This window comes from Mytilus californianus, unplaced genomic scaffold (assembly GCF_021869535.1).
Source record: "Mytilus californianus isolate M0D057914Y unplaced genomic scaffold, xbMytCali1.0.p SCAF_4, whole genome shotgun sequence".
NCBI classification, from domain to species: domain Eukaryota; kingdom Metazoa; phylum Mollusca; class Bivalvia; order Mytilida; family Mytilidae; genus Mytilus; species Mytilus californianus.
In genome coordinates, this window is record NW_026262690.1 from 71,352,440 (window position 1) to 71,369,509 (window position 17,070).

Genomic DNA, 17,070 nt, shown 5'->3' on the forward strand with positions numbered 1-17,070 from the left:
GCACCCGTCGTGTTGCGCATGTAAGTACAAAATCGGTGATCTAATTCTATAGGTCACATTCGAAGAAAAGAGGATGGGATTGTGGTTACGAAAATTGGAATATATCCGTCGTCATCTGTGTAACAGATATTAGATAGTGGTCAACCAACTGGTGATGGCGTCCGTAAAATTTTCCAAAGGATGATTTCAATTTAACCACTTGGGAACTGTTTGTTTGATAGCTTCCTTGTAAGCAGCAATCCACTATCAAGGAATCATGACATTAAATGTCATATATACGGATGGGAAAACTACCGGTTTCATCTAACCTAGACCTCATGTTCATGTTTCATTTCCCAATATTAAGTTTGTGTGGTTTGGTCGATTTCTCAGACACTGTAAGCAATAGGGCCCATTCTTTGGTGAATGAAATGATTGTAGGGTGTACAAGAGAGGCGAAAGATACCAACGGAATATTTAAACTCAGAAGTCGAATACAAACTGGCGATGCCATTCAAAAAATGACGAAAAGACAAACAACAATACACAAAACACAACATAGAAAACTAAAGACCGATTAAAACGAACCCCACCAAAAACCGGGAATGATCTCAAATGCTCCGGAAGAGTAAGCAGATCCTGCTCCACATGCGGCACCCGTCGTGTTACTTATGTAAGTACTAACTCGGTGATAAGTCTAATTATGTAGATGACATTCGAGGAACTCTTGTTTTAATAGCTTTCTTGTGAGCAGCACTCCTCTATCAAGGAAATCATGATAGGAAATACATTCCTAGGAATATCGTATCAACTGGAAGATATATACTCCGTATGCAGGCGCTGTTGGACTGTTGCTACATAGAAATGGAAAGTTCACAATTGGGAAGCTGAAATCATCTCTTTTTTTCGTAAAGTTTCGTTCTCTCAACCGACCTTCATTGTTAATTTCTAGATGTAAGTCAGTATATGAGGCAGACTTATCTGTAGCTGTTGCATCCTTTATTTCAAGTTCGATGGGATAGATGCGTTCAACATAGTCACCAAACTTTAAATTATTTAGTGAGAGGACATCATCGATATAGCGGACCGTGGAAGAAAAGGATATTTTCTATTCATTCTTCCTAAGAAGCTCCTGTATGAAAATAAACTCATCATAAATACCATTATTAAAATTTTGTACGCCAGACGTGCGTTTTGCCTACAAAAGACTCGTTAGTGACGCTCGAATAAAAAAAGTTAAAAAGGCCAAATGACGTACGAGGTTGAAGAGCATTGAGAACCCAAAACTCTAAAAGGTTTTGCCAAAAAGAGATAAGATAATCTGTTCCTGGTATAGAAAATCCTTAGTATTTCGAAACATTCAAAGTTTTATTTATAGTAGTCATCTTCATATGAAGAGATAATTGTATCTACGTTGGCCATTCTTTTTTATGAAAACGCAGGAACAATTCTTTCAATTTGTCTTTTAGTATGCAATTGGGAATACTCGTGTAAAGGATAGAACAAGTCTGTCTGACATGTTTCATATGACCTTGACCTCATTTTCATGGTTCATTGGTCAATGTTTTGTCTGCATGGTTTTGTCAGGTTATCGGATACTATAAGCAATAGGTCAACTATATTTGCTGTATAGAATGATGGTATATGAATATTTCTCAAGTTCTGGCAGGGTTCATCTGACCTTGAACTCATTTTCATGGTTCATTGGTCCAGGTTATTTTTTCACTATTATGTCTGTTTCTCAGATGGTCACTTATATTTTGTATTTTGAATAATTGCGTGATGTACGTGTTGTCTTGCAGTGTTCATGTTCATGTTCATGCTGAGAACAAATGAAGTTGACAAGGATGAAAGGTGGACATTTATAATAGCTGCTGGAAAGTGGGCAAGTTAGGTAGAGGGGAAAAATGACTTGGAACAGATCAACTACGGACCGACCAAATAGTCTCAAAATGTTTCAAATGTGCAGAGACATGCTCTTGCTATATGAGACATCATATTTAACGTCCCCATTAAGACGGGACGTGGCTGTGTATTTATACATCCCGAACAACAAAAGCAGACTAATGACCAATCGTAATCATGGGTTTTACTGCTGAATAGGAAATGTTGAGATGACCATTTTTTTATACCCCAGTAACCCTTTTGGGTTAACACTATTTCTTTTTTTCAAGGACCAGATTTACTAATCTACTTAAGCAGAGAGTTCTTGGTAAGTTTTCTATAAACGGCTGCTGCAAAGTTAGATGGAAGGAAAAACGGACTTACTAAAGAATTGTCACAAGGATTTTAAATGTGCAGGGTCATGCTCTTTCTACATGAGGCATCAGATTTCACGCTCCCATTAAGACTGGACGTGGCTGTGTATTTATACATTCCAAACGACAAAAAACACAGAACGATGATCAATCTTAACCATGGCTTTTACTGCTGAATAGGGCAGGTTAAGGTGAGCATCTTTTATACCTCAGTAGCCCCTTTGTGTTAACATGATTGTTTTCTTGTCAAAGAACAGTTGTATTAATATCTTCTTTATTAACGTTGGGTCCTCAATGCTCTTCAACTTCGTACTTTGTTTGGCCTTTTTATCTTTTTTTTTTATTTAAGCGTCACTGATGAGTCTTTTGTAAACAGTTGTAGGTAAGCTTTCTGTGGGAAAAACCTATACAGAAATCTATTATTAACATAAACATGTGTATGTCATATTTTAAAGCTTTATTACAACTCTTTCTGCTTTTAATCCAATCTCATTTTTTGGGAAAGAGTTTCATAGTTATAATCATTTTATTAATTTTCAGGATTAGTAATGTCCAGTTTCCTCTTTTGAGACGTATATACGGTATCTAAATTTATTTCAGATCTTGATGATTTATGGCAAAGACCAATAACACCCTTTGATGTGCGTGTAACTACACAGTATTGTAAATCTCCGCTTGGTAAAATTTATGTCTGAAATATCACATATTGCAAAACTGTCTATGACATATACAAACCATTCTATTAGAGCAACTAGCATCACAGTTATATATGTAGGAGGGGTAACAGGTCGTCAGATTATAAAGAAACATCTTTGAAATCCTATTCAAACCATGCTAGTGATAAAAAAGGGAAATTTTTGATAGTTTGAGCAACGCAATATCTGCAAATAAATATAAACATTCATCGGAAGTAAAGAAATGTTGTTTTTGAAAATACTTTAGAAGTTCAGCCTATGTCGTGAAAAAGGAGTTCATTCATAGTATAAGTTCCAAATGGAAGACATATTCTGTAATATTCATTCCATTGGGACAAAAACAGAATGTATTCCTTACGGAACAAAGGGTAAAGAATATGAATTCCAACAGGAACGGATGTTATCGCATTATTTATTAAAAAAGTTTCCACGGGGACTTCTGTTAGGCGTAACAAATATATGTTGACACATATCATGCATATTCTTCCCAAGAAACCATTAAAACTATTTTCTAATGATATTGAACTGATTGAAGTAAACTAAAAGAGGGACGAAAGATACCAGAGGGACAGTCAAACTCATAGATCGAAAACAAACTGACAACGCCATGGCCAAAAATAAAAAGACAAACAGACAAATAATAGTACAGATGACACAACATAGAAAACTTAAGACTAAGCAACAAAAACTGGGGGTGATCTTAGGTGCTCCGGAAGGGTAAGCAGATCCTGCTCCACATGTGGCACCCGTCGTGTTGCTTATTTTATTACAAATCCGGTAAATAGTCTAATTCGGTAGGTCACATTCGTGAAAAGGGAAGTGCATTGTAGTAACGACATAAGGAACATATCCGATATCAAAATGTCATGAGTGACAAAAGAATAATGCATGTTTGACCACTATTAATAATAATGTGATATGAATGAAAATCGTACTCCACCATTTCAAGACGGATGCATAAATGTGCAAATGAACAAAACAATCATTTTAAGTGTTGTTGGTCAAGAGGATTTTTCTCCCTTCCCAAATTTGAAAACGGTTCTGTTAATGTTAGGGAATAATTATCAAGCCAATCAAGTGAAGCTCAAGACGATTTACGTTTTTGACACTTTTTCACTTTCACTTCTCTTCCATTTTTTATAAACATAACAAAATCATTAATTAAGTTGCACTTATCTTTTATTGTTTATTGTACTATTCATTCCATTGAAGGAGGTCAAATGTAGTATAGACAGTAGAATAAAACACCCATTTCCCTTACAAGAAGGAGATATGAAGATTATGTCACCCGTGATGCCCTCGGAAATAAGACTTTCCTTGGGTGAACAAATCTTCATATCTCCCTCAGGCAATGGAAATACATGTATAATATTGATATTTCATGTATTCCCTCCAATTGCAGATTCTAAAAAGACAAGACCTTGAATAAATGACGTTTACCGAAACAACCTTGGTATTAATTTTAAAGAGATAGAGTCAATTTATACTGAAACGCTGGTCGGTAGCTTGATTGCTAGTTTCAAGTTATGAAATTTTAACAACAAAAGGTTTATTCCGAGTATCATGAGTATTGGGGCTCTTGGGGAAAGTATTGATAACGATTTGGTTTCTAGATAACTGACCTTTCATACTCTCGAACATTTTTTCCAAGCATAGTCCTCTCTTAGTCGTATTGTTGTGGTAATGTCATCTCTAGAATGCCACTATGGATTGTAACACTGTGGAAATTTACAGAGAGAAGTAAATGTTTCCTTTGTCCCTCGTAGCATATTAGTTTGTACATTGATATAAGAAAGACCATAAACAACAACCATTTGTGCTTTCTCTCAATAAATAGTGTGGTTCGGAGTGCAAGCATTTTACTTGTTTCTCCTGTTGTTAAATCTGCTCTGCATATCTTTGAAAGTCATATCAGTGTAAAAATGAGGAGATGTGGTATGATTGCCAATGAGACAACTATCCGCCAGAGAAAATGAAGTTCAAGTAAGCAATTATCAGTGTGACTATTTTCATCATTTATATTCTCATCTGCATTGTAATTTTATAGCATTAATATAAAAATAAGGAGATGACGTATGCTTGCCCACGAGACAACTATCAACCAAAGACAAAAATAGTTTACTTATGTCTTAAATTTTCGTTTTTTCCTGCATTGTTCATGCGTTTAATAATTCAAATCTTCTTGGAAGTATATATTCCGATATAACAGTATTAGAATGCTTGGTTTCTATATCAGCAAAAAAAAAAAGAGAACTTGAGCTTGCATATAGTTACTTATTGATTCATTTATTGCTATTTAGCGTCCATCGTCAAATATTACATATATACATATATATTCATGACGACATAATGCCGATGTGATACAAATATATTATACTTTTTATTAGAGCTAGAAACCTAAGTCGATCTTTTAGTGTTGGCTGAAAAGGTAGCAGACTACAGGAAAATCTATCACTGTTCTCGAGTATACTATATTATTTTTTATTTATGATTAAAAGGAGAATGGATAAATATCAATGAGACAGAAAGCATACGACAAAACTAATTCAGAAGGCAACTAACAACCCTCACCAACATATTTATTTTTTTTGTATATAAATCAGGTCGTTAGTTTTCTCGTTTCAATTGTTTTACATTTGTCATTTCAGGGCATTTTATAGCTTGCTATGTGGTATAGATTTTGCTCATAGTCGAAGGCCATACGGTGACCTATAGTTTCTAACTTCTACGTCATTTAGTTTCTGGTGGAGAGTTTCCTCATTGTATTTTTGATTCGTTCTCATCCTGAACATGCATGTAATATTTTCCACAGGCTGTTAAGCAAACAACAAGCAATCAATCAATCAATCAATTAATTTAATAATACTAATATAGGGTTATTGCAAAGCATGCCTAAAATATCTTGTTTTAAACACATTTCTATTACTGACGACGTCACTAATTTGAAGCTTTATTCGCAATAGTGCACTATGATATATCATTGCACGCTAACTTTTTTTAATGAAATATGTTGCTAAGTAATAACAATAATTATGATGATTATATTACAAATAACAAAATAACAATAATGAGGGTACCAAGAATAAAACATTCTTTGAATTTCAAAAGGTATGATATGGTTTCCGTGCGCACTACACGTGATTCTTGCCAAAAAAAAAACTTCATCAAATTTGGAAAGCCAACCCTATACTTGTTAGAGAGCACAAAAATAAAAGTACATAAATAGAACAGCCAAAATTATAATTTGATTTTAAAATTTTAATAAAGATGTGCCATTAAGCCTGATAATTATGTCTATACATATTACCCTGAACTCTGCCAATTGCTAAGAATGTTTATGTCAATAATCATACCTCATATAAGAGTTTTGATTGGTTGACGGCCAATTTGATTTCACTATTTTCTTTTTCCAGATGAACTTGATTCATATTTCACCCTCGGCGCCGGGATAAATTCAAAAGGATATGTATGCCCTTTTATCCTCTCTGTCGTATCTGCCAAAACATACATGCCTTATTTACCCTTCACCGAGACGCTTACTCATTTGTGCTGTTTTTGTTAACATCTTGTTTACCAAAAGAATAATGGAATTAAATTTGCATTTTGACTGAAGTCTATTCACTGTTATTAAGCAGATATACCATATTCAGAAGAAATATTTTTACGAAAATACCATCCTGGATACCTTCTCTCGACTGGTATTTTTTTAAATACCCCTTCTGAACATTATATATATATGTTGATATCTTTGTGTATACTTTAAGTATTTTAATATCGACAGATTAAGTAAATTAAAGATTATCCTGTCATTTTCATAAGACTAACTTTTTTTTTCAAACAATATAAATATTGAAAAAGTCATTCAAAATTGACATTGTATCACGTTTTTTCAATGTCATTGATTTCTTAAGATTCAACATGATAATTAAAACAAACATTTACTATCTCAACAATGTTTTCCTTAGCTTTCCTCTGAGAGTCACTAACGCTGGAGGAGGTGGCTTTGTAATTTGTTTTACTTTTTTCCTACCGTCAAATACTTTCCACATCTCTGGAATTTTAAAAATATCGGTCCATTTTGCATTTTTGTCATCGATGTCAGTGTCACTCTCTGATGGATTTGCAACCACAGATGAAGCTGGCTCTACGTCAGGAAGCACTGTTATGTCATCTCTAATGTCAGAAGGGACTACTTCACTAGAAATAGTACTATCCTCTATGATAACCTGATCACTATTAACGTTTCCTTCTGCATTTCGAATGTTATCCTTTTTATTTTTAATATTACCCTCTTTATTTACAATATTACACTCTTTATTTATAGAGTTATCATCTTTATTATTAACTTCAAAAGTAACGGAAGTACTCGCTTCATCGATATCCCGTATTTCCCTGTCGTTAGTCTTTTCGGATGTCGACCGTTGTTTTTGTTTGTACAATTCTAAATCCTTGAGTAATTCTTTATTTCGAGTATATAACTTTGCCTCGTCTAACAAGGCGCTATTATTTTGTCTTATGATTTTAACAGCTTCTTTTATATAAGAATTTCTTTCCTGTTTACGTTTGTAAAGCCGATGTAAATTTCTTGTCACCACATCTGCTTTTTTCATATAAACAGTAACTACGTCTATCGGAGGATTTGTTTCCAATGATGGCATAAAGTTTACTTCCGCCGTATATCTCAAATCCACTGAAGTTATAGTTCCGTGTCGTCGAAATGAATTGCTTCTGTGAGTTGTGCTTCCATTTGAAGAACTGTCACTAAAATTAGATTTAACTAAAGAGTTACTTGATTTCGTAATAGCGGGAAGTTTCCTCGTTCTTTTTATTAGTTCAGCCTCTTCTTCTTTTTTTAATCCTTTATCAAGGGAGGGAGTTTTAAGTTTTATAATGTGCAATTCCTGTTGAATATTATTTTTCTCCCAATCTTGTCTCTTTATCAACACAGTATGTGCACGTTGCAATGTTGTATTAAACCGTTTCAGTTGTTTTTCCTCTCTAGCATGTGCTTGTCTAGTTCTCATTTTTTCTTTCGCATCCAATGAAGTAAAATTGCTCGAAATGTCTGCATCGTGGTATAAATGCTCTATTCCGAAATTCATATCGTTCTTAAATTTCTACGATAATAGATAATACTGGTCACATGAATTGGAATTTTAAAACAAAAATATTTTCATTTCCATTTTTTGCTCAGTTACATTACAAGTCATATACTATCCCGTCGTTTGATTTGTAAATCGTATTTAAAATGACTGAACCACAATCTTTAATGATCTTTTATTTATCGATCTGCAAAATAATTTCACAAATTATTAAACATTCAAATAAATATACGAGAATTTAAAAATTAATCTTCCTGTCAAATATAGCAATGTTACTTTCAACTATAAATAATGATCGGGAAAAGGTTACTTTATATTGAAAACCTAAATCAATGACTCGAAAAAATTTAAATGCATTGGTCCACAATACTATGTCAACGTTCCGTCCTACAGTATCAAGTGTCGTGTTTTACAATGAATCTTTGATTTATTTTTTTCATTCAGTATTTTAACCTATACTTTAAAGTGATTAACTCCAAATGCTGGTTGAAACTTAAGTGAATACTTATAAGGTAATTTCAATAAATTTAACCGTTAATTGAAAAACAGTGCTTAACTTTTTTGGCCAGAATATACAATGAATCGAAAAGGGGTCTGTTGACCCTGTTTCCTTCATGATGATAAATAAATGAATGAAACACAATATTCTCCTGTATAGTTAGATATCAAGTAAAGTTGTTTCATTTTTTTTTAAACAAATCAAAGCTATTGTTAAGTAATGGAATAATACACTTCACCTACCCCAATGTAGCAACTGATGTTGATGTGTCGTTTTAAAAGAAATTGAGTTCTGTTAATAGCCTTAAATTTTGTATATCTCTGTAAATATAAATGGAGTTTTCATTTAATGGGGACAGGAATGCGTTTTCTATACATCTTTAAGCCAAATGCACATCACGCAAAAGCAATTAAATAGATGATACTTGGCTGTTTTTAGTGTAAACTGTCATTACAAATTCATAAATTTCAATCTTATAGATTCCGTATACATCATAATGTCTTACATTTAATTGAATATATGATCAAAACAGAGCAACGGAGTTTAAGAATTCCGTGTACAAATTCATCAATTCACAGATCATTTCGAAAACTTAGAAATGAACCAAACACATACAAATCACGTTTTCAATTTTAACTTTTACTCAATACTGTAATGGAAAGCTCGTTGACATACAACTATTACTCAATGCTGTAATGGAAAGCTCGTTGACATACAACTATTACTCAATGCTGTAATGGAAAGCTCGTTGACATACAACTATTACTCAATGCTGTAATGGAAAGCTCGTTGACATACAACTATTACTCAATGCTGTAATGGAAAGCTCGTTGACATACAACTATTACTCAATGCTGTAATGGAAAGCTCGTTGACATACAACTATTACTCAATGCTGTAATGGAAAGCTCGTTGACATACAACTATTACTCAATGCTGTAATGGAAAGCTCGTTGACATACAACTATTACTCAATACTGTAATGGAAAGCTCGTTGACAAACAAGTTTACCTACAATTAAAAATTAAGGAGATATCGTACAGTAATTAATCAGCAACCTAATAACGTCTCTACGAAAAAGTGGAAATCTAAAAATTAATGAAAAAATTCGTAAGGGTTCCGCGGAACCCAGTGTCTCGCCTACTTTTGCTGTTAATTTCAGGCTCAACAAAAATGAGGAAAAAAATCAATAAAAATATTCCTTTAGATACTATCTTTTGATTGTAAGAAGCTTCTGTCAATGTTTGGTATAAATCCAGGATAGTTTGTGAATCTAATAAATGTTTTAAAAACTTTAACTGCAGACTGTATTTAATGTTAACTGGAAGAAAAACTAAGTCCATTTATAAGTAAAATACGGATAAACAGGTACAAAATTTTATCAAAATTTTTTCAAAATTTCTTCTAGATACTAGCTTTTGATCATTAACAAGCTTCAATCTAAGTTTGGTACAAATCCAGGACAGTTTAAGAAAGTTATTAAAATTTAAGTCCATTTATAAGTAAAATACGGAAAAAATGAATTTTTTTTTGAACAAATTTACTTCTGGATACTATCTTTTGATCATAAACAAGCTTCTGTCCAAGTTTGGTACAAATCCAGGATAGTTTAAGAAAGTTATTAAAATTTTAAAAACTTTAACCACAGAGTGAATGTTATGTTTCCCGGCAGAAAAACTAAGTCCATTTACAAGTAAAATACGGAAAAACAGGAATTTTATTTTTACAAAATTTACTTCTGAATACTATCTTATGATCATAAACAAGCTTCTGTCTAAGTTTGGTAGAAATCCAGGATAGTTTAAGAAAATTATTAAAATATCAAAAACTTTAACCACAGAGTGAATATTTGTGGACGCCGCCGCCGACGACGACGACGACGCCGACGCCGACGGAATGTAGGATCGCTATGTCTCGCTTTTTCAACTAAAGTCGAAGGCTCGACAAAAACGACATCTAAACAGTTCATGCAACAACTCTTTAAGGGGTCCGTGGAGGCATGTTGCAAAATTTCTATGCCTATCCAACATTCCCTCATTTCCCAGTGGCAGTCATAATTTTCCAGCTCTTCATCTCGGTCTATCCACTTATTGTTTTCATTGTCAATTCGATCTTGTCCTGAATATGCACGAAATATTTTTCACCGGACGTAAAGTAAACAACAAATGATCAATCTTATATAAACATAAATACATAATTATATGTATTAGATATAAGAAGATGTGGTATGAGTGCCAATGAGACAACTCTCCATCCAAGTCAAAATTTATAAAAGTAAACTATTATATGTCAAAGTACGGTCTTCAACACGGAGCATTGGCTCACACCGAACAGCAAGCTATAAAGGGCCCCAAAAATTATTAGTGTAAAAGCATTCATACGGGATTAACATGGTATTCAAATGCTGATTCTCGCTGCACGCTTTATTACGCCTCTAAAGTAAAATTTATTTCCGTACAAATGTAAATTTCTTCGCAGGAACCTTTACAGGTATATGCTTTCTAAGGAATGCTTAAATAATGATAACACCTGTACAATATATGAAAAGTCTGAAATTCGACTTCCTTAATCCGTCTTTAAACAATCTTGTCAAATTTATAAGATTTCTCTATCGCTTTTTAAACAGAAACGAAGATCAAATTAAATATCAGATATATTTATGTCTTTTGTTGTTTGCATACATCGGTGATGTCAAACTGCAATCTAAAAGCTAACAAGTTTAAAACGTTTTATCTCCCCCCGTGAGATCTTTGATATCTATATACCCATTTCTGTAACATCAATTGTATATGTCCGAACGCAAGTCGAAATCAAAGCGTTGAATATGAAATTAAATTGAAAAAGTTATAGAATATAAAAGTGTAAAATGAAATGTGGTTGTTCAAAATTAACCAAATTATGAAAGAAATTTAAATGTAAAACAAATATTTATTAATTTCTTGTATACAAGTAGGTTAAATTTATAACAAGAAGGTTGCTAGTCATAAGTATAATTAAATTAAAAGAGAGAAAATATTGAACTCCGTTACAAGTATATTCACTTCAACATATTGGATAGATTTAGAAAAACATGCGGAAATACAATGTTTCATTGTCGACAAAGGTCAGAAAACTTTGTTCAGTGTAGCTTTGACCAATTTTCATGAATTACTTTAACCGTTGTCTTTAACCGAAAACATCGTCGAACGAACTTTAAAAAAAAATAAAGGAATGACTTCAACATTTGGACTTAAACTTTCGAGTGTTTGTCATAGCTGATATGTTAACATTTGATGAAATTATGATTTGGTTAACAATGGACGATATGGGAACATAAGCAAGGGAATCGACCTTTTTGGATTAGGCGATGTGAAATCGCTTAATATATTAATACTCGACAGGTCTAATGCACATTTCCTCTACAGCTTTTGACACTGATTAAAAGCCATACAATAGTAATACTCTTTAAAATATATCCAAGAATGATAAATGCACGAAAGTGCAACGAGATTGAAGTGCGTGAATTCGAATTATCAAGTATGTAATCATAATTTTACTTCAAGCGGACATTCAGTAAATTTAAAAAAAATATATTTGTAGGAATGAAGTACTGATAAATATCAGTCACTCTCGTACGAAGTACAATTACCTCCACAGGACGTATATATTTACCAAATATACACATATTTAATTGTAATTAATCATTTTAACGTTAATAAAATATGAAAGATAAACCTATTTTATTTCATATCAAAGGATATTATGAACTTAGACATATTTCTAATAAACATTCCAGTATATGTGTAAGCCCTCTGCTTATTTGTACATATTTTTTATCAACGATTTTTTATGATGTATCATACCAATAGTGCCCTTGTTCGTTATCAAATTCCAAATTTATATACATTTGGCAATTTAGATAATTTTGTAAGTGTTGAATAAAATGATATTCAAGAATACTACTCTTTAAAACAAGGAAAATTCACATTTCTTATAACATCAATTCATAAACACTTTTGTTTCCATTTATCAATTAAATACTGAGATATTTTTAGAAGGTGAATTAACTTTTTTACAATAACAAAAGCTTTAAATAAAATACCTCATGTGAAAAACAAAATCAAAATAGAATGTATAATTTTGATATTGCAAATTGACAACTGCAACAAGACTTATTGAGGCGATAAACACAAAATATTTACTAGCTTACTATAAACATGTGCAGTACAGGAGCGAATGCAAGGTTGAGAAAAAAGGTCGTAATTGTCCGAATTTGTAAAAATACTACCGAGCGAAGAGAATGGAATATTTATTTTTACACTTTCACTCCAAAAAGATATTTTTCCTGACTATTTCGTACAGTTGAAGTAAAAAAATCCAATTATATCTATAAAACAACAACCGTTAGGTCAGTATTTATATATGGTACATAGTTCGACCAATGTTGTGTTCGGTTAAGTTTAAAGATAAAACAAAACAGTGTTCAAAAGCCATATAAATTCAAGGCGTTGATTTTATTTAATTATTTAATAAATATTTTGGAGAGGTTATATAGACATAACGTATTTTGATTTTTTTATTAGACATTTTCGAAAAGTCATCTACACGGACACTTATACCGACACCGATACCTACACTGACTAAAAAAATAGAGGGACCGTATCAAAATGTCAAATACACTAAATTAATTTAATTTAACATTTATAACTATATTAACGAGGTAAATTATATTTAAAAATAAACGCATATATTTTTGATATGGCGACCCTGCAAATAGGATGGATATCCCATAGAAGACAAAAACTCCCCTCGTAAAACTTTGTTTGACTCAGCAGAGGTAGAAAAAAATATAATTCATTATTCGTTAGTTGGTTTTCTATAATTATTCGTTAGTTGGTTTTCTATAATTTTTAATTCAAAATCTCAGCTAGAAACACAAAGTGCTCTCATCAGTTTTGGAATTCTTTTAGTGATGATTTGCGATATTCCAACTGTTTTCTTCTAATTGTCGAATTATACTGATTGATCTGTTTCAAGCAGTAAATTACATTTCATGTAGATTTTGGGGTAAAATAACCAAAACGGGTATTCATCTTATCAAAAGAGAAAATCGGGTACACCTTTTTACGTTCAAGCGTGTTTGAGTTGACTGTTTTGTCCTGAATACGTATAAAGCAAAAACATTGATACATCAGTCCCGCTTCAGATCCATTATTTTTTATATATATTAAGGCTACATGTTGATATAATAACATTACACATTTACAGTACCAAAACAGGAAATATATCGGTCAAGTGAAATACCTTTCAAATGTTTAAACTGGAAGTGTATTTCTTAGTTGTATTTTGTTTTACTTTCGTTCACTCATTTTTTAGTGAAAAATTTAGGCATATTAATTATTTAATTTATGAAATGTATAAAAAAAAATTAAGTGGGAAAAATGTTGTTCACTAACTCCTCCTTGGATTTATAAAAAAAGTCCATGACTTTATAAGTGGATCTTAAAAATGCATAACTGAAAAAAAAACATTTTTGTGTGTGTAATCTAGGTTAATTATTCTTCAACCTCTGCAAATGTTTAGTCTGCCCTTCCACATAATACTTAAATAAAAAAAAAATAATATTTTTATTAACTTTCAAAATTTCCCCCTGACAACCAACCAGACAATAGTTTTTAGTTGACAAAAGGCCTAAAAGTACATGAGATGCTTTATAGCTAGTAGATACATTTGTTTTTTAAAACACAACTGTCATGTAAGGATGTCAATTAAATAAAAAATATTGCATTTAAATGAAAAATATCAAATTTTTGCAACCAATACCATGCCATAGCCAAGTGGATAAATTTGTCGGTTTTCAAGAGCTAAGTTGACAATGGCTTCCATTTTCACGATTGAAAAAAATAATCGGCGTTATTGAGGGATGATTTTGACGAAGTACAGTCCTGACTTTCTGTGGAAAATTCTACTAATTTACACAAAGCCTTCCCCCTTTTTTAAAAAATATAATATGAAGATCGGTCAATTCTCAGCTTCTAAGCAGAGCCAATAAATCAAAAAATCATTGAAAATATTTTTTTATACAGTATTTAAAGTGTAAATTATATATATATTTTTTTATAAATGCCTGTGCTCATTATACACCTTGAGATGACCCCACCTAAAAAGGTTACCTGTAGTCCTAGGCATAGGTGTAAGCGTCAGTGTCGATTAGTTTTCGAAAATGTCTATTATGAGGCTATTTGACTTTGCTGTTTATGATTACAATAAAGAGACCACAAGGATAGAGTAAAAGGGCGGCGATCCTAGACGGGAAGTGGCATAGCAACCATATCTTTGTCATATGACATCTAATTAAAGACAAATTTTGTCACATTAATGTACATTTGTGCCAAATTTTAGTTTCTATTGATCTATTGATAGGAAACGTTTTGCTTTGAATGTTAGTTAACTTTTTTATGCAGTTTTTTTCTCCATTATTCAGTCGTGCATTATTTGTGAAATGGATTGCTTAATTGCCTTCTCTCTAGTGTTATCTCTGCTTTGTTAACTGACAAATGACGAAATAATGCAGTATTTAAAATTTAGTATTTACAAAACTTTGTCCCGATTAAAAACTTAAAACCGACTGAATAAATTAAAATATGAAAATTCAGTGATTATCGATGTCTATTTTAGCCATTGGTAATAAACAGTCAGTTTGGTTTGGGTATAAATATGTTTATTCCCAAGAAATAACTAACAGATTTGTTTATTATGTATGTACAAAGTATATTGTATAATCAGCCCTTCTGTATATTACTTGTTTTTTAATAGATTCAAAAAATTTCGCTTGTCCAGGTGTCAATAACGGTGATGTCAGGGCACACCAGGAGATGTTTGATATAATTGACACAATACCACCGCGACCGATTGATAATATAAGACAAATCTGCGTGCCGTGTGCAAATGTCGTCCCTCCTCTATTTTATATGTAAAGACCATTTTAAAATGTCTATGATGGTGAAATAAATTTACCTCTTTTGCTTAAATTTGAACTAATTGCAACCATGCCAAAAGTAGCTCATGTCTCCATCTCCAAACAAAAAGTGTCCCTCAACCATCGGATTGAAAAGTCGAATTATTTTTAAGCAAATTCATATGCTATTATACCGAGGAACATTCCTTATATACAGACGGTTCCACGTGTGGAGAAATTTGAATAGAAAGGCTTAATTAATGACCATGGGAATTCAAAGAACATTTGTTACACTATGATTTTATGTACATTTTTACTATAAAATCTTCCAAATATAAAAGGAATGGTCTTCCTTCACTTTTTTCTCTCTTAATAATTCAAATAAAACGTGATTTTTATTATAAACAATAAGTATATTATAAGCTAACAATTAAACACTTGTTAAATAACAAAAGAAATAAAACTGTCATTTTGTCAGAAGTAACCTTAAAATATTTAGGCCAAGTTGACATTTTGTTTTTAAATAAAGGCTTTGTTTGATTTAAATTCAAATGATGAACTCTCACGATCTTTTTTATTCTTTTTCTTCTAACTCCACCTTTTTACCATTTACATAAATATTTTTTTTTCACACGAGAAGAAAGGCTCAGAAAGACATCAAAGCTTCAAGAAATTAAATTTGTTGAAAAAAATCTATTTTGCCATAATTCTTCACCTTTCGCATGATCTACACCTACATGTATGGTAGACGTTTAAGCAGTATGATATCAAAATGAAAATTAAAAGAGCATAAATTTTGCACTTTGTTTGCTATATTTATAGAAACTTGATTCGATCAAGTGGGGTGGGTATAATATTACGACATAAAACTGAATAAAATTTCAATTTCACTGAAGTTTAAAGTGACAAATTACAAAATAATGTACAGCATTTATAAATATTAATAGGCTTTATATACAAATATAATGTAATGGTAACTTGTCAGGTAAAACTTTTTATTTTGCATTTAAATGCATGAACTGGGCGAAAACAAAATTTTAAAATCTATCGTGTATCAAGAATGTTTGAGCTGATATGAAAACAATTCTATCAAGCAAGCTATCAATAATGTATGAGCGCGAGCTAAAACACAATTTTGTCAAATTATGTAAAATTGATATGTTGTGGTGCAGTTCAATTAACAAGTCATAAAAGCAAGGAAGCATATGGTGTACCATTCTATTTTCAATAAAACTGCAAATTATGTTCTTGGAGTGTTGCTGCTAGACAAGGGCCAATAATTGCAACATAAACATAATTATTATTGATTGTCTGTTTAGTGGGGGTTAAATTTATCAACCAATCAAAAGTCTGCTTTGGCAATACCATACAAATATTACTCTTTTAAATCTGTAGCGTTCCAAAAGCACCTATCTGGGCTTACCTTCATCAGGTACGCAAAAAAAAGGAAAGAAAAGAAAAAAAAAGAAAGCCAAGGATGTATCAATATTTGAGGAGCTTCAACCAAAAGCCACCTCAGCAATCTGATTAAAATTCAAATCTATAACAACTCGCGTGCTCGTAATATATAAGGACAACGAAATCAGAAATCTATATTTTA

General features: G+C 32.0%; 1 protein-coding gene across 1 annotated transcript; it reads right to left on the reverse strand.

Annotated features, from left to right (window-relative positions):
• Positions 1-5,199: 5,199 nt before the first annotated feature.
• Positions 5,200-8,407, reverse strand: LOC127738445 (uncharacterized). Its single transcript, XM_052249689.1, has one exon. It carries the CDS (start codon positions 8,032-8,034, stop codon positions 6,874-6,876), a length of 1,161 nt encoding a protein of 386 aa, XP_052105649.1. The 5' UTR covers positions 8,035-8,407; the 3' UTR covers positions 5,200-6,873.
• Positions 8,408-17,070: the final 8,663 nt, after the last annotated feature.

Bases quoted from the DNA above. Each gene is read 5' to 3' on its own strand.
- LOC127738445 (XM_052249689.1), bottom strand. From the start codon at position 8,034: ATGAATTTCGGAATAGAGCATTTATACCACGATGCAGACATTTCGAGC.